The 23,324-nt window shown below is 35.5% G+C and overlaps 2 protein-coding genes across 3 annotated transcripts in view; both read right to left on the bottom strand.

Moving 5' to 3' along the window:
• Nucleotides 1–12: 12 nt before the first annotated feature.
• LOC132181818 (protein transport protein SEC24 C) lies at nt 13–17,889 on the bottom strand. Of its 2 annotated transcripts, none has more exons than XM_059595052.2 (25): nt 17,828–17,889; nt 16,829–17,511; nt 15,806–16,036; nt 15,509–15,583; nt 15,289–15,387; nt 13,343–13,454; nt 12,891–13,018; nt 12,206–12,325; nt 12,036–12,116; nt 8,921–8,998; nt 8,673–8,765; nt 8,023–8,077; nt 5,739–5,815; nt 5,273–5,344; nt 5,052–5,135; nt 4,662–4,781; nt 4,493–4,561; nt 4,003–4,080; nt 3,687–3,825; nt 3,277–3,441; nt 2,651–2,796; nt 2,388–2,567; nt 1,615–1,703; nt 1,446–1,477; nt 13–431 (listed from the first exon to the last, which is right to left on the bottom strand). In XM_059595052.2, exons 2-25 carry the CDS (start codon nt 17,429–17,431, stop codon nt 319–321), a joined length of 3,039 nt encoding a protein of 1,012 aa, XP_059451035.2. In that variant the 5' UTR covers nt 17,432–17,511; nt 17,828–17,889; the 3' UTR covers nt 13–318. The 2 variants fall into 2 exon arrangements, with proteins under 2 accessions (XP_059451035.2, XP_059451034.2); XM_059595051.2 differs by lacking the exon at nt 17,828–17,889 and adding an exon at nt 17,600–17,686.
• A 1,798-nt stretch (nt 17,890–19,687) lies between these two features.
• The window catches only part of LOC132181811 (protein transport protein SEC24 C), a 28,562-nt gene continuing 24,925 nt past the window's right edge, over nt 19,688–23,324 (bottom strand). Inside the window, exons 21-25 of the mRNA XM_059595044.2 lie at nt 22,582–22,727; nt 22,320–22,499; nt 21,307–21,395; nt 21,138–21,169; nt 19,688–20,223 (exon numbers count right to left, since the gene is read on the bottom strand). Coding sequence (XP_059451027.2) covers nt 20,114–20,223; nt 21,138–21,169; nt 21,307–21,395; nt 22,320–22,499; nt 22,582–22,727 — 557 coding nt within the window. The 3' untranslated portion in view covers nt 19,688–20,113. The remainder of the gene's footprint in view (nt 20,224–21,137; nt 21,170–21,306; nt 21,396–22,319; nt 22,500–22,581; nt 22,728–23,324) is intronic.

Genomic DNA, 23,324 nt, shown 5'->3' with positions numbered 1-23,324 from the left:
AAGCTTTGAGCGAAGAAGAAAAATTTTAAAAAATAAAATTAAATAAAATTAAAGCTTTGTATTACTAGCATCATTGTCTCCGACAAATTCCGGAGTCTAAGCTTCTAATGCTTCTTATTATCCAAAAATTTTCAATTGTTAGGCTAGCCCATTGCTTGTTCTAACGAAAGCATTGAACTTCGAGAAAAAAAATTGAAAGCTTTGTATTACTAGCACCATTGTCCACTGAATATAGCCTATACTAACAAACCTCTTGCAGCAAAGCTCAAGCTCTGTTTGCTATCAAAACTTGTATATCATACTGAAGATGCATAAAAATTATGAAGAAGACATTTTCATTTTGATTTCCTGGTGGGCACGGACTAGAAAATCAGCATAGGAAGGGCCGCTTGGATTTTTATCTTCTACCAAATAAGAGAAGAACAATGCTCCTGGGGACAAGACATGGTAAAAAGCTTTTGAGCAATAAAAATAATCAAAAAAAGATATGAAACAATTTCATAAATGAGAGATTTCTCTACTGCATTCAATCACAACAAAACAAGCTACAATAATTCGTCCATATGATCAAATTAAGATAATAATCCCCATCTGCATTTCATTCGACAGTCCAAGAACGGGAATAGTGCATGTACTACAAACGGTGATGCAATCCCATGCAACAAATATCAACATATTCAAATTAAACATTGAGCCCTAGTGCTTGAGATGGATGAATGCATGCAATGAATAGCAATCTGGAAGCGTGTAAACAAACACACTAACATAGGAACATTAGCCCTACTAGTTGATACAATTTTCCAGTCTCCACAGATTTCTGGACCCAAATATTTAAGGGGAAAATGCAATTACTTCCAAGAACACTAAAATGACAATATTGCTGTGTTAAGAGCGGAGGTCACTTGAAAAAGAAAAAACTTTTTTTTTCTTCTATTTTATAAAGATATAAGATGAAATAAACTACAATATAACACTACCTGATCTAAGGATACTATTTAACGACCTTTACATACAAGGGAAATATGTATGTTGTCTAGCAAAGTGTAAAGTTCAACTTTGTTACGTGAAAGGGTTGTTCTAATGCAATAACTGTTCCTTTCTCCTTACAATTTTACAAGGCCTTGTCTTAATCAACTATTATGATGAATTAAATTTGGCTACTGCTTTAAAAACTAACACACATGATGGTCCAATCTGAAATCATCAAACAGCTCCATCTTTCATGATGGGACATCCAAATACCAGTAAATCTCCTTTACCAATTATAAAAGAAAAAATTAACTGAATCTGCTGAATGAGACTATATATTGGTCAACGTAAGCTACACGTAGAAAATTTGATACTGTTTTGAGTTATCTTTATATATAGTAGACTTAGTAGTTGATTAGCAGGTACAATTAGTTAGATTTCCTAGTTTGCCTCAATGGTTTTCAACAAGCACTTACCTGATGGATCTCCTTTCTTACACAATCTTAAGCTGCAAAAAGCATCACAAAGATTATCAGCAATTGCATTAAATAAAGACATCATAAATTAAAGTAGCTAAATAAGCCAAAGATGCTGTAAAGATTTCTCTTAAAAACAAGAAAAAGTAACAAACAATTTCAGTCGTACCGAAGGTAGGAACATCTTTGGCGCCGTATCTCATTTACCAACTCATTTAGTTTCTGCGATAGTGGATTGTCATATTGCTGCAGCACAAACTGAATGCACAAAATCATAAGTTAAAAAAGCCAAGTTGCACGGCTGGAAATGTATGCCAGCAAAAGAATTCTGAAGATGCACATCACTGATACATCTCTTATTTTTTGCAACAAGACACCAAGATCACCCCAAACACCAAGGGAACCTCTTTTCTTTTCTTTTCTTTTCTGTTCTTTTTTTTTTTCCTCGATAGGCAAACAAAACTCACTCACCCAAGACCTCACTCTAAACTCGTTTGCTTGGGGAGCTAATGCCACTTGATCTAAGGACCATAAGCAACAAACAGCAATATCAAAAGATGTTTGAAATAAAATATATTGAATTGAGCCTCCACGCATTTTATGAGCACCCTTTCCTGTGTTGCCTTTAATGTGAAAACCAAAATTAGATGCACCCCTTTATAATTATTTTGAAGCATATAACATACTTTTAGATTTGCATTCCTTTCATGCGTCAAGGGCTGTTCACTAGGGTCCAGATTCCCACATCATTTATTGAAAAAGGAAAAACAAGGTTTCAAGATAAAGCGGCACAAAGTCATCCAGCCTTTCAAGATTTTTTTGCAGATAATTATGCCACAATAATTGAGTTTCCTTGCTTAATACCAATTCTAATTCAGACACACGCTGTTCCCATGAATAAGGCAAAAATTACATAGTCTGAAAGGATCAGACAAAAAGTACCTGAGTAGGAATTTCATTAGGCGAGGAGATGCCAAACAGTTGTTGCAAGATACTTGAATCCACCGAGTCCCCGATATAGATCAAACAGTCCTCACCATTCTCGAGAAGAAAAATTCCCTCGTCATTAACATGCTCACTAGAAAGCGGAATCATAGGAGGAACAAGTGATTCATCCTCATCCTGTCAATTAAGAGAAAGTTACTGGGTGGTTTTAAAAGCATGTTAGAAAAACTATCACATAACTTTAAGTGGAATATTCACACCTTTGGACTAAGGTTGTGGATAGCCACCATCCTCGGATACACCAGTGAAATTGCCAAAGGAGTAGAAAGGTAGGAAACATAATTGATCCAAATAGACCGATCATCTATTCTCCCATCATTTCGCAGTCCCATACCTTTCATTAATGCTGAAAAGAAACAAGAGAACAAGATTTATAAACCAATCTACAATAGTAAATCTAAAAATATCACTGACATCAAATATTATCTGCGGTTCCAAATTTTCCCAACAGAAGCAACATGTTTGATAACAACCATATTTATCAGGACTTACCATTTAGAAAATATAAATATACATGCACTTCTCAAATGTATGAGACTCAACCGGCAAAATTTAATAAGGAAGGCAAAAGAATAAAAAAGAAGGAAAAAGAATAAAAACCATGACATGAGAGAGAGAGAGAGAGAGAGAGAGAGCCTTTGGGTTCATGAATGGCATTTCTACAACCATGGACAGAAAAGTATATCTTGCGTAACAAAGAAAAGGTAATAGCGTACACTCTAAAGCACAAAAATGTTAGTTGTACACAGTTTTACTAAAATGTGGCAGCTTAAACTTAATACATTCCTATAACTTGGAATAAACATACTAGCAGAAAGGAAAATACCAAGGGTGTATAGAGGCAGCAGCTTGAGTGCCTCAGGAAGAATCAGATTTCCAGATGATGATACTGTAGCATTCAATTTACGATAAGAAAGCAGAACACTGAAACAAAGATTTGTCACTTGTTCCCGGACTTGCAATTGTGGAGAGGATGGAATTTTATGTGCCACTACAATAGCCAAATTAAAATAACTGTTAATAGTATTCTGTCATAGTGCTTCTGTTAAGATAATAATGAAACCATGAATCATAGTGCTTCTGTTAAGATGTAAAACAACGCTAGCAACAAAGGAGGCAGTGCAATGTAAGAACCCCTAGAGTAGGCGAGAACATTCTATAAATCCGTTGCTATGGATATCAAAAGGATTTTTACAAAACCAATGAAAATGCATAGCAGCAAACAGGATCTAATACCTTCTTTCAAGAAACAAGCAAATTGAGTGTCCAAGTCAGCCGAGAGGAATAGATTACTTAGCATACTGGTGCAAGGGAGAGATAAAGTCGTAAGTCGAATTCTTCTTTGGCCATACACAGTGGTGTAAAGAAGGGCACACTACACAAAATAAACAAATGCATAAATAAATACATAACACTAATATTAGTAAAACTACTAACGACAACATTTTACTTTCCCTCACTAAAAGATAAGACAAACGCCTTCATAAAGTTAAAAAAAGAAAAAAAAAAGAAAGGGATCGTTACAAACACCACTTCAGAGATTTACTTGTACCTGAAAAGCACATTCCGAGCCATCCTGCAACTTATCATCGTGTTTTAAGGTTACCATTATAGTTTTGTCACAGTCAATCTGCAAAGCAGAAAGATGTGTTAGGCTTAAAGAAAACATGGTAAAAAAAACTACAGAATCTGCCTCAAACAAGAAGCACCCACAATAAAAAAACTGAAAATATACCAACAGGCCTAACGCAAAACGAAGAGAACGATTTTGAATTTAGTCTGATGCTGGAATTCAAATTAAGAAAACCAGTTACATAATCATCTCTAGAGGATAAATCAAGCCTATACAGTTCAAAGATAAAACGCGAATGTCTTTCAATAAAATTCCTACACAATGATTAAAAACTTCAAGATTTCAGTGTTATTAATGCAGGTCAACATGATCTGTAAATTATGTAACATTAAACTTTTTGTGGAAAATAAAAATGAATGACATATAATAATAACACAATGAAAATCAAACTTTGTGTAGATATACAAACCCCAGGTAGGTCAACATCTGTTGGGTTGTGTTTGTAAATGTTTCCACGGTATTCTTGAACTTGAATACCCTATAAATGACGAAAACAATATCAACTCACTAGAGTAGGACAAATATCAAGAATATAGAAGCTTACATAAAAAGAAACGTAAGTGGATAAAAAAGACTACCTGGCTGCATCTCACACGCATCACTGCCTCAAAACCTTGGGGCCTTGTGACATTCCATCTAAGATCATTGTAAAGCTTTGCAGAATCAGAAAGAGCTGAGAATGGGTAGTAATAGTAAACCTGGAAGAAAGTGGAAGACATTCAAAGTTGAATCATGAAACAGCCAATACACAAGAAAAACTGGCTTTGTTTGATATCACTTTTTCCTTCTCCCTTTTGTTTTCTCTTTTCAAAAACAAAATATTAACAAACAACCCAAAACACAAAACACGCAAAACTATTTTCACCTTTATATCACATCAAAACACTTTGTCAAACAAAAAACAAAAAGCACCCTCTAATAAGCATGAACAAATGAAGCCTAACCAGGGACCAGAGATTCATTGATACCTGTCCTCCAGTTGTCCTTGGGACAACAGAGATAGAAGCAATGTCCACATATGTCTGGGTCGTAATAAATACATCAACACAGACCTGGAAATATCATGATAATAACAATTAGCCCAAATAAAATATGCTCACTTGCTGATATCTTCACTGACAAGTGTCAGTTGGCATAATTTATTATCAGAATCCTTATCACAGTTAATTGAGAAGAAATTAAAGTTGACCTGATACTTAGCAAATTGAATTGCCATCGTCTTTAAAGTTTTGTCTGCTGGTTGGAGCAATTTTTGGGCCTCCTGAAATCCAGTGGGGAAAAATATTCAATTCAAAAGCACAACACTAAATTATCCTCTTGTACTGATTAACACTAGCACTACACGCTACGAATAACAATAGTTTTACATCTAATGAACAAACACAAAGAGATGAAATAGAAAACAAAGTGAATGGTTCATTAGATGAAAAAGAAAATAAAAGAATAGTACATATAATGAACCAACCAACCATTGGTAAGAACGACTTTTCAAGCAGTCAATATTAATTGATTCTCTTTCATTTGGGGTCTGGGGGAACAGTGATCTGGCCTTATTTTACTGACTGACAATACCACACAGCAAAAGCAAGAACAGTAGCATTTATCGAAAGAACGCACAGATGGCAAGACAAAAGATACATATAAGATACTAATACCTTCTCCCCCGCAGATATATTAGTTCGTCCCTCAGCCTCTCTAGCAGAAAGTGATCCAATGCCAGTTGATGGCAAGACTGCAGAAAATATAATACAACCATCAGCATCCTATGATGCTATAAACTTTTTAGTACATCTTTATGGATTTCAAGGGAACCAAAGGTTCCTGTGAAAGAAAATGACCAAGCTATACAAAAATGGCTTCGAATAGCAAGTTAAAAGCTCTAAGACTTGTGAAGAACAACACAATATACGGAACAGAAGTAAGAAGTAAAACGCCAACTTTTTTTCTAATTTCCTAGAGTTACTAGATTTGTGTTCTTTTCTTCCTAGTTGGGTGTCTCTCTTGTATACTCCCTTTGTATTTGGGTTGCACCCCTCTATGCCTTCTAATAAGATTGAATTACTTATAAAAAAAAAAAAAAAAGGTATTGAAATGCTAGCCAAATCTATAAAGCCGGAGCTTCTAATAAATTAGCTGCAAGATGACATATAATTAAAAGACAAACACCACGGAAACAACTCCAGTCATTGTTAGAACTTGTAGATTATTAAAACACCTTGATGATTCTGATATCAACATACTTGACATTTTATGTTCTTGGGCTCTGTACATTTAGCAGTACAGAGAAAAAAGGTATTGACTCAAGCAGCCATGAGGCAGGTTTAATTTAATAATTTCACGATACCAGAAAAAATTTCCATTAGCCCCACAAGATTCCCCTTCTTCACATTCGCATCTCATGCTAAAATCCTGAACTGCAAAACTCTCATGAAATTAGGAAGGAATTCTGTACCACCCAGGGGGCAGTTTCCAAATTCATTTGCAACAATATATCCTACATTAGCAGACACATAACATTGAAGGTTGTATATGTAGACAGAAATTTTGAAAACAGTTAGTATGTGCTACAATCATTGTATATGAAAAGAACCAGTAATTTAAAGTTTTGACAGCTACCAGTAATTAATGATGAGGATGTTTCCTGCTTTCATAGCTATGGCAGTCCACTTGAAGATAACTACTAAATCATTGGCAGGAATTAAACTGTATAAGTGACAGTACCAATCAAAGTTCTAGTGGAGAGAACATTGAAAGTGATAGCAACAAAAATATACCAGTACTGACGTTAATGCTGACCTATCAAAATGCAAAGAAATTCTTAGTAAGTGTATCGACTTCTGTACCTCCATATTATACATCCATTATTAATCCCATTAAATGATATTTTATAACACTGCAAAACATCTAATCTTATACTTTGTTCAAACAACTGCTTAGACAAGTTATTACAACTCAACAATTGAATTAGAATACAGGCCCATTTGTATTACTCAAGAAACTCAAGTCTCACATCCAGGCTCACCATTTTCTTTAACCATAGTGTCTGAGTTCTACCAAGAACTCTCACGTAGGATCAGCTATGCATGAAATTTTGACTCTCTTCCCTCTCACAACTCCAACTACGACATGCCTAACAAAACCATGAGCATTATCTGTCATAAAGTCCCAAATTGCCCGTACCTTATATTCTAAAATCATCCCTACACAAGGACACTACCTAGGACACCACTACGAACTAAAGTACTGAGTTTGGGTTTCTTTCTAGTTGGGGATCAGGAGCCGGCGTCAAATACACTAAAAGCATAAGTAGCATTACGCAGTTCATACAATGATAAACCTAATTTGAATTATAGATCTATGACATGTATTTGTTCTATAGCAGATCTCTCCCAATATCAATTTGGATTGGCTCGGGTTAGTTTAGAAAATACAATTCTCTTGCTAGGATGATGGCCGGCCCTAAGAAACCTGGAAATTGAACTGGAGACTAGAAAAAGTTGTCAAACGATTACTTTTCAAAAAAAAAAAAAGTCATCCCTCTTCCAATTTCATATTCAATATTAAATCCCTATTGACATGTTAAATTTCCTAACATCTTCGGGATCAGATTTCCTAAGTGACTTGGCTGTAAACGCAACCAATTGCATCATAATTAGTGATGATTGTACACATATCCCCTAAATTTGCATCTGTGCTGGAGGCAACTGCAACATCAGAAGGTCACAAGCATCACAGGCACATAAATCAAACTAGAAACAACAGATGGTGTTTTTTTTTTTTTTTTGTGTGTAATCTTCTACAGACTTCTTGAAGAAGAAAACTACAGGAGGGACACCACATAAATGACTGCATTCACGAACATAAACAAGTATGTAACAAATCTTATATTGTAACAGGCCAATAAGACAAATATTATTGTATAGAAAATTATGAGCTTACCTGATTGAAATACCAAAAGCTTTCCCCCGCTACTCTTTATTGCCAAGAAAGCAGCCTGAATGGAAACAAAAACTTAAAACTGTTGTAACATGCAATAACCAAATATCTTTCTTTCTATGACTTCTAAAACGTGTAATGCACAACAGTCAAATATCTGTCAATGTAAATACATATGTGTCAGTATACCATACAATATTTAAAGATAGAATATGCCGACATATGATAACAGCAGGAAGAAGTATTTTACTTTTGCTCACCGATACCAGAATATAATAAAATAAAAGCAACAAGCTTCAGATGTAGCAAAGACGCTAATCATATGTTGTTCTTTCGAATGCCATGTTCAGCACCTGAGCTCATTATGTCCTAAGTTTGGGAACATGCAACTTTTATTTCATAAAGAACCTTATAAAATGCCAAATTGCAATGGATGTGTATGCTTCATCTTATCATCATGTATTCATGTGATGAAAAATGATTTACAAGAAGGCACGTTGACTACATTAATCATGGCCACTCAAAGCCAAAAGTGGGGTTCATAATCATGATACAATTCCTAAGCATGTTCAATATAGTTTGATACTATAAATTGAAAAGGCATAGATCATGCACCATGAATGGAAAGAATTGCCTTGTATTAAAGGACATACCTGGACTGCAGCGCCAAAGGCTGATTCAGCAGTTCTGTTATTCTGAAACATGGTTGGAATGCTTTCCAGCAATAGCTCTAAATGTTGTCGGCACTAAATATGCAAAGTAAACAACTAGATATAAAAAAAAATGGAATTTGGAAATTCATTAAATTGACAAAAAAAATTAAATGAAAGTGCTAGAGATCAACTTCTTAGCAGAACCACAAAAATATCGAAAGAGAAAAAAATTCATAGTTTAAACTAACCTCAGAAAGCTGAACAACAACATCAGTTTGAAGAGGAGTATAAACATCTTGTGCATCAGGAACAATGAGCATTAATGGCTGCAAACATATGTTGAAGAGTGAAATCAGTGTGAAACATTTCCAAACGATTGACGGTAAAACTACAAGTCAGAGCTACCTAGAGTTACAATGTTACAACAAAACAACTTATGCCCTAATTGTTTTGGCATAAAATGTTTTCAGCAAACAAACAGCGGAAAATAGCCGAAAAACATTTTCCGGTGTTTGGTTCTGTTTTTGACTAGTAAGAAAAACTTATTCAAGACAAATAAACAAGAGATACGCAAGAGAAAAATAAAAAAAAATGAACGGCTAGATCTATAATTACAAAAATCCAAAATCCAACAAAGATGGTGAAGTGAAAACCCCTATGGCCCTCATGCATTGGAAAAGAGAACTGAGAAATAAAGACTTCAATCCCATCATTGGGTGCTCACAACCTTCAAAAGTACGAGCATTCATCTCCCTCCAAATACACCATATGAGACAATGTCGAATGGCGTTCCAAATAATACAACTCCAAGGCACACTAAAACAATTTTGCCAACACCACAATAACACCACCACCAACTCTTGCATAACCCAAGAAATCCCAACCTAAGAGAACCATTGACTGGAACTCCCTAGCAACTGCACCATGAAGAAAGACGATGACCAACCATTTTGTCACTCAATTGCTATGCACAATACAACAACACTCAATTATTATCATCTTCGTCTTTCTAAAATTAACCACAGTTAAAATAGTGTGAGCCATTATCCAATCCAAGAAAACCACCTTTGCTGGAACTTTCACCCTCCAAATGGAACGCCAAAAACTAAACCAGCAAAGAGAATGTATCTTTCTAAAGGAGGTCGCTTAACCCTCATCAAGAGCTCTTTGGCTAATCTTCCGACTTACTTTTTGTCATTGTTTCCGATTCCTGTTAGTGTAGCTAAAAGGATCGAGAAAGTCCAAAGAGATTTCTTGTGGGGAGGTATGGGGGATGAGCCCAAGTTGCATCTTGTAAGTTGGAATCAAGTTTGCAGCCCTCTTAGATATGGTGGTCTTGGCATTCGGAAGATGTACCAGTTTAACCAAGCTCTGTTGGGGAAATGGCTTTGGAGATATGCAAATGAGAACGGGGCTCTTTGGTGTAATTTGATCAAAGCTAAGTATGGAGATCAAGAAGGTGGGTGGTGCACGAAGGAGGTCTTGGGCTCTCATGGTGTGGGTCTATGGAAGCATATTCGTAAAGGGTGGAATTTCTTTGCCAAAGGTATTCGTTTTGAGGTGGGGGAGGGTTCAAAAGTTAGATTCTGGCATGATATTTGGTGTGGGGACATTTCTTTGAAGCAAGCTTTTCTGTCCTTATACAGTATCGCCAGACACAAAGAAGCTTGGGTGAAGGATAATTTTATTGGGAGGAATGGGGTCGTTGAGTGGAATGTCATTTTTGTTCGATCGGTCCAAGATTGGGAGATGGATTTGATTTCTCCTTTTTTTGATCGGTTGTATTCTTGCAAGGTCTCCCTAGGCAGTGCAGATCGTATTTGCTGGTCTTCGTCTAAGAAGGGCAAGTTCGAGGTTAAGGCGTTCTATAAGGCCTTGTCCATTTCTAATCAAGAGGAGTTTCCTTGGAAGAGCATCTGGCGTACTAAGGCGCCTCAACGGGTGGCTTTTTTCGGATGGACTGCGGCCTTAGGCAAAATTTTGACTCATGATACGCTGCGTAAGAGGAACATAGTGGTTATGGAGTGGTGTTGTATGTGCAAGAAGACCGGAGAGTCCGTTGATCACCTGCTTCTCCATTGTGAGCTCGCAAGTGCTCTTTGGCACATGATTTTTCAGCGTTTTGGGTTGCATTGGGTCATGCCTTGCAGGGTGAGGGCCTTGTTTGCTAGTTGGTGGTCGGGAGGACGTTCTCGAAGCGCGGTTGTGTGGAAGATGATACCTCTGTGTCTTATGTGGTGTATTTGGAATGAAAGAAATGCTAGATGTTTTGAAAATTCCACTAGGACCATAGAGGATTTGACTCATTTTTTCCTCTTTACTCTTTACTCTTGGACGGCCGCTTGGCTAGCTCCTTTAGTGATTAGTTTCTCTGATTTTCTTTTTCATTTCTCCCCCTCCTAGGCGCTCTCTATTTATACTTCCCGTGTATATGGGTTGCGCCCCTCTGCGCTCTTTTTATATATTTTCATTACTTATCAAAAAAAAAAAAAAAAAACCCAACAAAATGAATGTACATCAAATCTCTTGCTTTTTGACAAAGCCCATCCCAAACTGTGTGTCTCCATCCTAGTAACCAGCACAACATACAACAAATCAAAGAAACTTCGAAAAATCTAGAGTACCAAGGAATGGCACTTTTGACAAGCTGCACGTAATCTGCTACTGCAGCCCCCTATTTATTGTATCTCAAAATAAATCAGGAAAAAGGTCTTCAAAGGCAACTCCCCAAATCCGTCCCTACTTACACTACAAACGCATGCAAACACATGCAGAAACACACATATTATCAATAATACTAGCACCATTAGTGATACTTTCTTCAACAATAATAACTGTTGTCGATCTATAAGCCCTAACGGGCCTTTAACCTTCAGACCAACAGCCTATCCCAACAGAGGATGAATCTTCAAAATTTTAAATCCGTCTTTAACAGTATTTATAATTTCGGCTCTGAGTCAGCCATGCCATATATGGCCCTTCCAACTCTAAGGCAAAATTCATCCACAATTTTAATTATACAAAATGACCAAACAAGATTCAACCAAAAAAAAAAAACTTCATTCATAGACCAGGATCAACAAGCATACAGAAGATGATGCATATAATGTTTCATTGCAGCTGCAGCCACAACAAGAAGCAGGATATCTATGAATTTCTCTTTGCATTTTAATAAAATTCAATACTTATTAAATTAATTATCCCACATTCATCCCAAAAAAATTAGTACAAGCATTTATTTTTATTTTTTGTTAAGTTCATGCATATTCTTATGACCCAAAAATAATTGATATCTTAAATTTTAATGTGAATAAAGTTCTTAAAATTTTTTATGAAGGCAAAATTATTGCAACTAACAGTGACCTGCTGAAGTGCACGTTTCAAATTGTAAAAATGGATAGTGGAGTCAAATGTTGCAATTCCAACCATTGTCTGAGGGCCTTCCTGCAATAATACAACCACGAATGCATCAGTCAAAACTTTCAGGAAAAAAACAATAAAGAGTATTTTTTTGTAAATAGGCATAAACTTACAGGAAGATCAGAAATAACTTGACTGATTGCACTGCAAGCTGCAGCAGTTGCACCAGTTTGTATGGCATTCATAGATACATCGATGAGGAAGAAATAAACAGCTGGCATGGGATCACGCACCTGAAATAAGGCAATTGAATCAAAATTTACTTGGTCTGGCAACACAGAGAAAACAATAACAGGAGAAACAACTGTGGATGAGACTGCGAACAAAGGAATCATTTCACAACTATATTATATTCAGTTACTTTACAACTATATTTTATTGAACTACTCTCAGGTCACAGCCTATGAGAGAACAAAACATTCATATCATTTGTGTGAGATAAGATGCTGTTTGGGTGACCAAAAAATGTGTAACTTTATTAAGAAACCTTAGGTTATATATAAAGAACAAGCAGCAAAAGAAAAAATTATTCATTCACATACTTTTCCTTTTTTGTGATAAGTTATGAAATGCATTAACAAAACTTTTTGAGTTACACACCACCAAAAATATTATCCATGGGTGTTGCAAAGCTGTTCAGCCACAAACTACACAGACATGACATGTTCTGTGATAGTGAGCACCCAACAAGCTAATTATTGCAAGGGAACTTCCTAGATCTCACATCAAACAGAACAAAACTAGTCAGAAGGGAAAACAAAATTAGTTTTACATAGCAGATCTTATGAATTAACTAACCATGTATTCCTTAGTAGCAACAAATTCAACTGTTCCTCTACACAGCTCAGGCCTTTCATCAGCATCTCTACGCCTACCATCTGGACCAAGGTTGCAGTGGTAGTCACAGGGAGTCTCATCAGTATACCCTGCAGAAGAAATTTAAAGTCCCCAACTTATATTAATAGTCAAATCAACAAGCTATTGATGCCATTGAATACCTAGATTTATTTAAAATATAGGAGCTATTTCCTATACCTATCCTACGACCAGCTTGGTGCAGCAGGATATGAAAAAACGATTCTAAAATCTTGACAACCGTGATACATGTGTAATACACATTACGTAACATTTTATCTATGCTTAAATTGGAGAGCGGGGAAGAAGGTGAGACGTCCAATATCCACAACAAACAAACAAGCTAACAATTACTAGATAAATAACACAAAAATACAGAAACGGTTTATACTGACCACATAAGTTACAGATGAACCGCCTTCCCTGATCAATGAACTTCATGAAAGGGTTTATGTAGCCTTTGCAGCGAGAACATCGAACAGGACCACTTTCCCCAAAATCTACAACCTAGAGTAACAAAAACACATCACAAACTGATATGAAAAATGGATACAGTTTCAATTGTTTTCTTGATTAAGATGTAGAAGCAATACTTTGTTTGAACTCATCCCAAAGAAAAGTTTGAGAATATAATGGCAGGGTTTCAAAGCTACCAAAGAGCCAGGGCTGACTCCCAAATTTTGCTTGATATATTAAATCTTGTATAAAAGGGGGAACTTATAGAACTAGAAAATGAGAACGTTACGTGAAAATGAGCAAGGTACAAGCATACAGTGAAAACAACCTGAAAATAAATACTAAAGGAGTTTCTCAATCAAAAAACTCAAAGAAATGAGCTCCTCTTTGAGCAAGCATCAGAGCTCACTCCCAAAAAGAAACACACCTACAAAGGGCTAGCCAGGTCATCATCTCCCCTCATAATTCAGTTATCCACAAGGACCTAATGAGACTTCAATTAATCCAAGAAATCAGAAAACACGTCATTAAGTACAAAAAGTAAAAACTTCATGAACTTTAATTCGATAATTCGATTATATCTTCTCTACTTAGCAGCTCACTAAAGATTCAAAATGTTTCAATTGTTATGCAATCCCTCACATTAAACAACTATATTATTGATCTTCTACCATTTTCTTTTGGAATTAACAATGAACTTTTTTTTCATAATAGTTATTTTGAGAAAAGAACAGGGAAATCAAACCCTGTATTCACGTAAAAATTTCAAAAGAAGAAAATACACAAAGGAGGCATGGATACTACGCGGCCAAAAAGCCCCTAGGAAACAGTTAAATAACATCATGCAAATTAACTATATGAAATTCTCTAAATTAAACCTTGACAAATTCAACAAGAAAAAAAAAATCAACTTAAGTGCAATTTTTTTTTTTTTTTTTCCTTCTCATGATGGTTAGAACACAAAAGGATTTTTCAAAAACACGAGGAGTTCTTATTGTAGTTAGTAGGGATATGCTATAGCTTTTATTTTAGGTGTTTTCATTTCGTATATCTCATACAAACTTCATTTATTTGATCATTAAAAAAATCTTTTATTTGCTAGACAAATACCTTATTCTATGATTCTATCCAAAACTTGCAAGCACAAGAACACTCTCCATTAAAACCAGTTTTTCCTCATCCGATTTCCAAACAACATAAAAAAAAGACAAATTTTAATTGTACCCATGCTCAATCCAAAATGCAATGCCAGCATCTTTTATCCTTCCAAATCTTTTTCTTTTTTTTTTTGAATAACTCATATAGCACAAGTAAGGAGCCAATTAGGGGCGTCTTACGCTTTTAATAAGATTGGATTATTAGTTATAAAAAAATTAAAAAAAAATAAAAAGGAACCAATTCCGGCCATTCATAAAAAGTCACTAAAGCCTGTCTAGTTCAAGAAATTGCAAATAAGTTTTTATTTTTATTTTTATTTTTATTTTTAAAAATGGTTGACAGAAACCTTTTTTCTTCCAGGGAATGGATGACATTATTTAGATACATAACCTATACATTTATCTGATATTAAAAGGGATAATAATTAAGCTTTATGTGGCAGCAATGATGGCATCCTTATACCACTATGTAAAACGACCTTTTCCCACAATATAGACTCACATATATTAATCCGTAAATGAAATTTCAACACCCTAACACAACCAAGAACAAAACAGCTGGGTATTTTTTTCTTTACAGGAATCAGGTTCTTTCCTCTGAATCAAGTCCAATTACTACAGTTAAAGGCTTCAGATCTGAATTCATGACAATCGACTAATTACATAAATTTATAATGACCAAAAAGTGTAGTATGCAAGGATTAGAGAAGAAAGAAATCATGCATTACTTGGATGGGTTCCTCAGATGGATGAGGAAGGGCCAAAGGTTGGACCAACAAGGCTAACTGCATCCCCGATGTTGTCAAAAGGTCAGCAGTGCACGGAATCTGTCATATCATCATAAGATATTAACAGGACACAAAGAACTGTGAAACATTGGCCAAAGAGTTAGCAAAATCATTATAAAGACTACTGTCAACCAATGCTTGTTATATTCTTGACCATGACCTGACTGATGGTGCACCTCATGTAGCGTGGACTGCAATTCCCTGTGTCTCTGACAATATAATCACTTGTAGCAGGCTTGACAAAAGTACAAGGACAGCGTTAGCAAACAACAAAAACCATACGTGTCAATGAAATTACTTTGCAGCATCTAAATAAACGATGACAATAGAAGTGAATTCTCAGAACACACAATTTAAAAGAAAAAAGGTAACAAGATAATATGGCTTAATGTACAAAATTTTAAATCAAATCAAAAACTTCTCTTCAACTTAAAAATAAAATATGAAAAAAAGATACCGGAGGGGGATTGGCCTGATTGCTCTGACGCGTTTCATACAACATTGGAGAGGAACTTGGAATGGGATGTGGAATTTGATTGGGATCAATCTTCGGTCTCCCTGACACAGGGGCTCCAGTTTGACCCAGCGCAGGTATGGCAGTCATAGATTGATTTGGCAGAGGTTGTGGTGGCATTCCAAACATCCTAGGTGGTGGCACAGAGCCAGGAATTGGTGGAGGTGGGGCCACCTATCACAATTCAAGAATTCAGAATCCAGTGTGCTGATCAGACTGAAAGGAAATTGCATACTCATGCAATATTTCTTTCTTACGAGTAACATAAATCATTAACATAGAAAATGTGTTTACTATCAATGTGTGGCATTTTTATGCAACAAAAGTACCCTGAATTTGACAAAGTGCCTGACATATGGTTCACCCGCAATATAAACACGTGCACAGTCGGCTTCAGAAATTCCCTCCTCTTATGTTCACTTATCACTCATGTCAAAGATTTTTATCAGGGGAACAGTCAATGTGGCCACTCAAGTTCACAGACACCTACTCAAGAACTATATTTGAACTGTTGCCTTGTCAGCTTTCCCAAAATGTGACATTATACATTAAGATTTCTTATAGTACATTCATGTGCCCAGTTATTTCCGTATCATTGAAAAAGAAAAAAAGGATTAAGTTGCAAAATGCAACTTTTTTCAATTGTCTGAGTGAAGCTACAGAGCATTTCTTTTCCAGGAGAGGATAAAGTGCAAAAGTGTCTATATGCATATTTAAACTGCATAGGAAATAACCTACTTAGTATTTGATTATTTTAAGGCTGCCACGTGGTGTTACAATTCTCCTATTCAAACCTTTAACAAGTGCCAGCTCATTACAAATGAATTGATTTCCCCACACACTTGAAACAAAAATTTCTGTGCATATAATATAAAATAAGAGGAAGGAGCCAAAAAACAGTCGTGCATTTACTGGTAATTAATCTTTAAAAAATGAGCAAAATATACTGTGAAAGATATTCATTACCTGGCCGGGATGCCTTGGCCATGTGGGTGGCCCATAAGAACCAGGAGTTGGCGGCACACCTTGAGGGGGTGCTGAAAATGGTGGTGTTGGTTGTAAAGGAGTACCTGGTGGAGCAACAGTCGCTGGACTACCTAGAAGTGAACGCATGCTTGGAGCCTGAAGCATAACGGGACCAGTTGGCAAACCTGAAGACGGGAAAGCACCGGGAGGAGGTGCCCCAGAAGTGGCTCTGTACCCAAAAGGCGAAGGCTGGCCAATGGGTGTCCCAGTAGGTCTTACTGGGGCCACATTGGGAGGCAATGTGGATTGTGGGGGTCCTGATGGAGGTAGTGTAGGTCTTGCGAGCGCACTGGGTGGTGGGCCAGGCCTAGAGAATGGCGGGGAACCATTGGGAACTCCAGGCAGCGGGGCTGATGAAGGGAAATTAGGTAGTTGACCGAAAGAGGAAGGCATCGAAGGTGGCCGATTGAGATTCAAATTACTCAAATTATCGGCGAGTAAATTGGGATTTGAATTAGGGTTGTAATTAAGGGGTGGAGGTTCCGATGGGTTATTGCTATTACTCTTTGACCTAGGTGCTCCAGGAGCCACAAGAGCTGCCATTGATCTCAATCAAATCAAAAATCTAGATCCCCCTTTCCCCTGTATATCACTGAACCAATTCAACAACCCACGATCCAAATCTACACCAAGAACCAATAAAAACATATATTTCAGTTAATTCAACAAATCACACAATTTTTCAGAAATCAGATTCCAATCTAAACTCACGGATTTCAAATCCCTTCTTCTTAAACATCAATCTTTTCATCAGGTTTTCGATCACAAATTCACGGTCATAAGATCGAAGATCCCCCCCCAAAAATAAAAAATAAAAAAAATTATTTTTATTATTATTTTTTTTTTGTAAGTTTTTTTTTTTGTGAATTGAATAGTGGATTTTGGTAGAATAAACTATTAAGAAAAAAATTACGATACGAAAACGAAGAGTTGGAGTACCTGTGTTAAGAACTAGGGCACGCTTTTACACTGAACTGTTATCCTTGTAAAAATGAATATCTTTTATCGAAGGATAAATATATCAGAAGTAATTATATAGAAGTTTTTATCGCATTCTTAGAATGCGGTCGCTTTTAAAATCACTACTGGCTTTACGATGGATTATTATTAAATTTTGATCAAATAGTAAATTTAGAAATTACAACATTTTTTGAGTGACACAAGAGTGACTTATAGCATTATTCGTCATTCTTGTGTTCCTTAAAAAATAAGATGACTTTTAAAATTATCATTTGATCAAAATCTAATAATTATCATTCATAAGTTCAACGGTGATTTTAAGAACCACATCATTCTTGAAATGATACAAGGACTCTTCTTGCATTACTCAAATTATAGGGGCCAATTGCCAAATATATTTTATGAAGAATGCTAGAAGTCATTATTGTGTTACTCAAAAAATGATATAGCTTCTAAAATCACCAGTGGCTTTATAATTGATTATTATTGAATTTTGATCAAATAGTAGTTTTAAAAGCCATATCATTCTTAGAGTAACACATGAGTAATTTCTATAATTATTTTAAGAGTGATACAAGATGAACTTTTATAATTACTCCTGTAATTTAGAGTTTTGACAAATAATCCTCTAAGTTTTAAAAAGTGATCAATCACTTTTTAGATAAGGAAAAAAAAAAAAAAAACTAATTAAATCATTCTCTTAGAAAATTTGATCGAAGTAGTTAATGTGTTAAATGAGGGTGGCCGAACCACTTTTTGAACTTGGGAGTCGTTGGACTACCCCCTCAAAACATATATGGGGGTGGGCAGACTACCATGATCATTGGACGTTGAAGCTTAGTCCTTTCAATAGATTGCCTCTAAGTTGAAGCTTCACTTTATGGCTTGGTCCAATTTATCCACATTCTCTCTTCGGTCTCATCCTTATGGTCATGGGTGAAAATGCGGTTACGGTTTGTGATTATTAGTTAAAACTGTTAACCGTAACCGCCTAGGCAATTTAGGGCGGTTAGATGTTAGCAATTCTAATAATTGATAACCGTTCTTTTTTTAAAAAAATTAAAATTAAAATTAAAAAAAAATCGTTGTTTCTATAGTAATACAATAATATCATACTACATACGATATCGTTTACTATATATATATCGTTGTTTTTCATTCTATAATTGGCACTCGAAAGGTTGGTCCAACATTTCTTTCTATTTTGTTAGGCCAGAAGATTTTTTTTTTCTGTGTGACTAGATGCATATATGAGTTGTGTCCTTTTTAGGAAGTAAATCCTAAGGACTCTCCCTCTCTCTCTCTCTCTTTAAATGCAAAGATACTTTCTAAATAAAGCTTTTAAGAGCATATTTGAGATTATGTTAGAAAGCTTAAAAAGTACCTTTAATACCTAATTTTTTTTTTTTTTAATCAAATACGGAAAAAGGTTATAGGGTCTTTAGTACCTAAAAGTTGTGCTAAACAAAAGCTAGCTTGTTTGATAAAAAATTTCAAAAATATTTTTGTGACTTTAAATCTAAAAATGGCAAAAACACTTTTGGCAAAACTTAAAAACAAAGCTTTTGGACTTAAAAGTTATATTTTTCAAACACAATCTCAAACATGCTATAAGGGGAAGCACAAGTTTCTATTATTTGCCGAAAATATCATTTAAATCTCATATTGCATTTTATGTTATTGTGCAGTAAAGGGCAAGATAAAAATCACCCAAGATGATTCTTAACCATTTAAATCTCATATTGCATTTAACCATTGATCTCAACACATGTCCAATAAATTCTTTCAAGCAACAATATGCGCAATTAACAAAGATAGATTGTTTGGGAGAAAGAGAGATTGTTTCATCATCAAAAGACCCCAGAATTTATGTATTGAACTAAACCTGTTATATTGCTATTACATGTTTCTTTATTCCATCATAAAGTTACAAGTTATCAATGGCGATCAACAACAAAACCGTTCATACATTCTCTTTCCCCTTCTCCCCCGGAGACTAACACAATCAAAACACATAAATAAATGAAAGCTTTGTATTTGCTAGCACCATTGTCCACTGAATATAACCCTATTCTAACAAACCTCTAGTAGCAAAGCTCAGCTTTGCTTGCTTTGAACAAATTAATACAACAGGCACAGAGGGGATGTTCCGATTACTGCATACAGATAGCAAGAATCTGAGTTCTGCTTTTCTTTGAATTTCATGTGCGCGATGGCCGGAGGTGATCAAAACTTGTATATCCGACTGAAGAAGCGTAAAAATTATCAAGACGACATTTTCATTTGGATTTCCCGGTGGACATGGACTAGAAACTCAACATAGGAAGGGCCGCTTGGACTCTTATCTTCTACCAAATAAGAGAAGAACAATGCTCCTGGGGACAAGAAATAGTAAAAAGCTTTAGAACAATTAACAATTTCTTAAATGAGAGATGTAGTCTCTACTGCGTTCAATCACAACAAAACAAGGGACACTAATTTGTAGATGAGCCCTAGAGCTTGAGAAGGAAGAATGCATACAATGAATAGCGATCTGGAAGCATGTAAACAAAAAAAAAATAGGAACATTAACCCTCCTAGTTGATACAATTTTCCAGTCTCCACAGATTTCTAAACCCAAATATTTAAGTGGCAACATGAATCCAAATAAAAAATCAGCATTATAATGCACTAATCTGTAAGGAGAAAATGCAACTACTTCCAAGAACACTAAAATGACAATATTGCTGAGTTAAGAGTGGAGGTCACTTGAAAAAAAAAAAAACATTTTTTTCCCATTTTATGGACATAAGATGAAACAAACTACAATATAACACTACCTGATCTACCGATGTTATTTAATGACCTATTCATTCAAAATAAATAATTATGTTGTCTAGCAAACTGTAAAGTTCAACTTTGTTACGTGAAAGGGTTGTTCCAATGGAATAACTGCTCCTTTCTCCTTACAACTTTACATGGCCTTGTCTTAATCAAGTGTCATGAAGAAGTAAATTTGGCTACTGCTATAAAAAATAACACCCATGATGGTCCAATCTGAAATCATCAAACAGGTCCAGCTTTCATGATGGGACACCCAAATACCAGTTAATCTCCCTTCTCAATCTCAAACAGAAAGAATTAACTGATTCTGCCGAACGAGACTATATGTTGGACAAGGTCAGCTACATGTAGAAAAATTGATGTCGTTTGAGTTCTATTTATACATATAGTAGACTTAGTAGTTGACAAGCAGGTACAATTAGTTAGGTTTCCTAGTTTGCCTAAACGGTTTTCAACAAGCACTGACCTGATGGATCTCCTTTCTTACACAATCTTAAGCTGCAAAAAGCATCACAGAGATTATCAGCAATTGCATTAAATAGATATCATAAATTAAAGTAGCTATATAAGCCAAAGATCCTGTAATGATTTCTCTTAAGAACAAGAAAAAGTAACACAAACAATTTCAGTCATACCGAAGGTAGGAACATCTTTGGCGTCGTATTTCATTTACCAAATCATTTAGTTTCTGCGATAGTGGATTGTCATATTGCTGCAGCACAAACTGAATGCACAAAATCATAAGTTACAAAAAGCCAAGTTGCACAGCTGGAAATGCATGCCAGCAATAGAATTCTGATGATGCACATCACTGATAAATCTCTCATTTTTCACAACACAACACTAAGATCACCCCAAACGCCAAGAGGACCTCTTTTTCTTTTTATTTTTTTTTACTTGACAGGCAAACACAACTCACGCACCCAAGACCTCACTCTAAACTCCTTGTTTGCTTGGGGAGGTAATTTCGGACAGAAATTTCCTCCAAACCGGTATGGAAGAAATATCCTCAAACCCATATAAAATAGTGTCAAGTGTCTATAAACATTTAAAAGGCACATTAAATTCTTAACCTCATTAATAGTAGTTTACTAATTTAGATTAAATTTAATGTGCTTTTTTAAATATTTATAGACACTTGACACTATTTTACATGGGTTTGAGGATATTTCCTCCATACCGGTTTGGAGGAAATTCTGTCCAGTAATTCCACTTGATCTAAGGACCATAAGCAACAAACACAGGAATATCCAACGAAGTTTGGAAAAAAATATATTGAATTGAGCCTCCAAGCATTTTATGAACGCCCTTGCCAGTGTTGCCTTTAACATGAAAACCAAAATTAGATGCACCCCATTATAATTATTTTAAAGCATATACCATACTTTTAGATTTGCATTCCTTTCATGCGTCAAGGGCTTGTTCACTAGGGTCCAGACTCCCACATCATTTATTGAAAAAGAAAAAGGCAAAACAAGGTTTCAAGATAAAGCAGCACAAAGTCGTCCAGGCTTCCAACATTTTTTTGCAGACAATTATGCCACAATAATTGAGTTTCCTTGCTTAATAATAATTTTGATTCAGACACAAGCTGTTCCCATGAATAAGGCAAACATTACATATTCTGAAAGGATCAGACAAAAAGTACCTGAGTAGGAATTTCATTAGGTGAGGAGATGCCAAACAGTTGTTGCAAGATGTTTGAATCCACCGAGTTCCCAATATATATCAAACCGTCCTCACCATTCTCAAGAAGATAAATTCCTTCTTCATTAACATGCTCACTAGAAAGCGGAATCACAGTAGGAACAAGTGATTCAGCATTATCCTGTCAATTAAGAGAAAGTTATCAGGTGGTTTTAACAGAGGTTAGAAAACTTATCACATAACTCTAAGAGTCATATTCACACCTTTGGACTAAGGTTGTGGATAGGCAGCATCCTTGGATACACCAGTGGAATAGCCAAAGGAGTAGAAAGGTAGGAAACATAATTGATCCAAATAGAACGATCATCTATTCTCCCATCATTTCGCAGTCCTGTACTTTTCATTAATGCTGAAAAGAAACAAGGGAACAAGATATATGTAAACCAATCTACAATAGTAAATCTAAAAAATATCAGTGACATCAAATATTATCTGTGGTTTCAATTTTTCCCAACAGAAGCAACATGTTTGATGACAACCATATTTATCAGGAATAACCACTTAGAAAATATAAATATACACATACTCTTCTCAAATGTTTGAAAGACTCGATCTGCAATAATTTAATATGGAAGGTAAAAAGAAGTAAAGAAAACAAAGGTGAAACTTCAGAGAGATTTATCATACAAATACGCATGGGTGGGTATATACAAACGGTACAACTCTTGCAGTAGCATGTCATCTTTTGAAGCAGACAACAAGAGGCTGAAGAAAGAGAAACCTTTAGAGACCAAAACGTAGGCATATTGGTGAAAATTTGCTTCGGGGCACTTGCTACCTTGCTGGGACAGTTGTTAAAGTTTAACTAGATTTTAGTAGTTAAAAGATTATTTGTTTGGTCCATGGGTCTTTATTTTGGGACTACTTGCGTCATTTAAAATTTTGGTGTCGTCTTTTCTTAAATTTTTATAGTTCCCAATTTGGACTCCATCTGTATCTTCATTAC

This window comes from Corylus avellana, chromosome 2, assembly GCF_965113065.1.
Source record: "Corylus avellana chromosome 2, dhCorAvel1.hap1.2, whole genome shotgun sequence".
NCBI lineage: Eukaryota > Viridiplantae > Streptophyta > Magnoliopsida > Fagales > Betulaceae > Corylus > Corylus avellana.
Note: the sequence above shows the minus strand (reverse complement) of the source record. Positions and strands in the feature narration are given on the sequence as shown.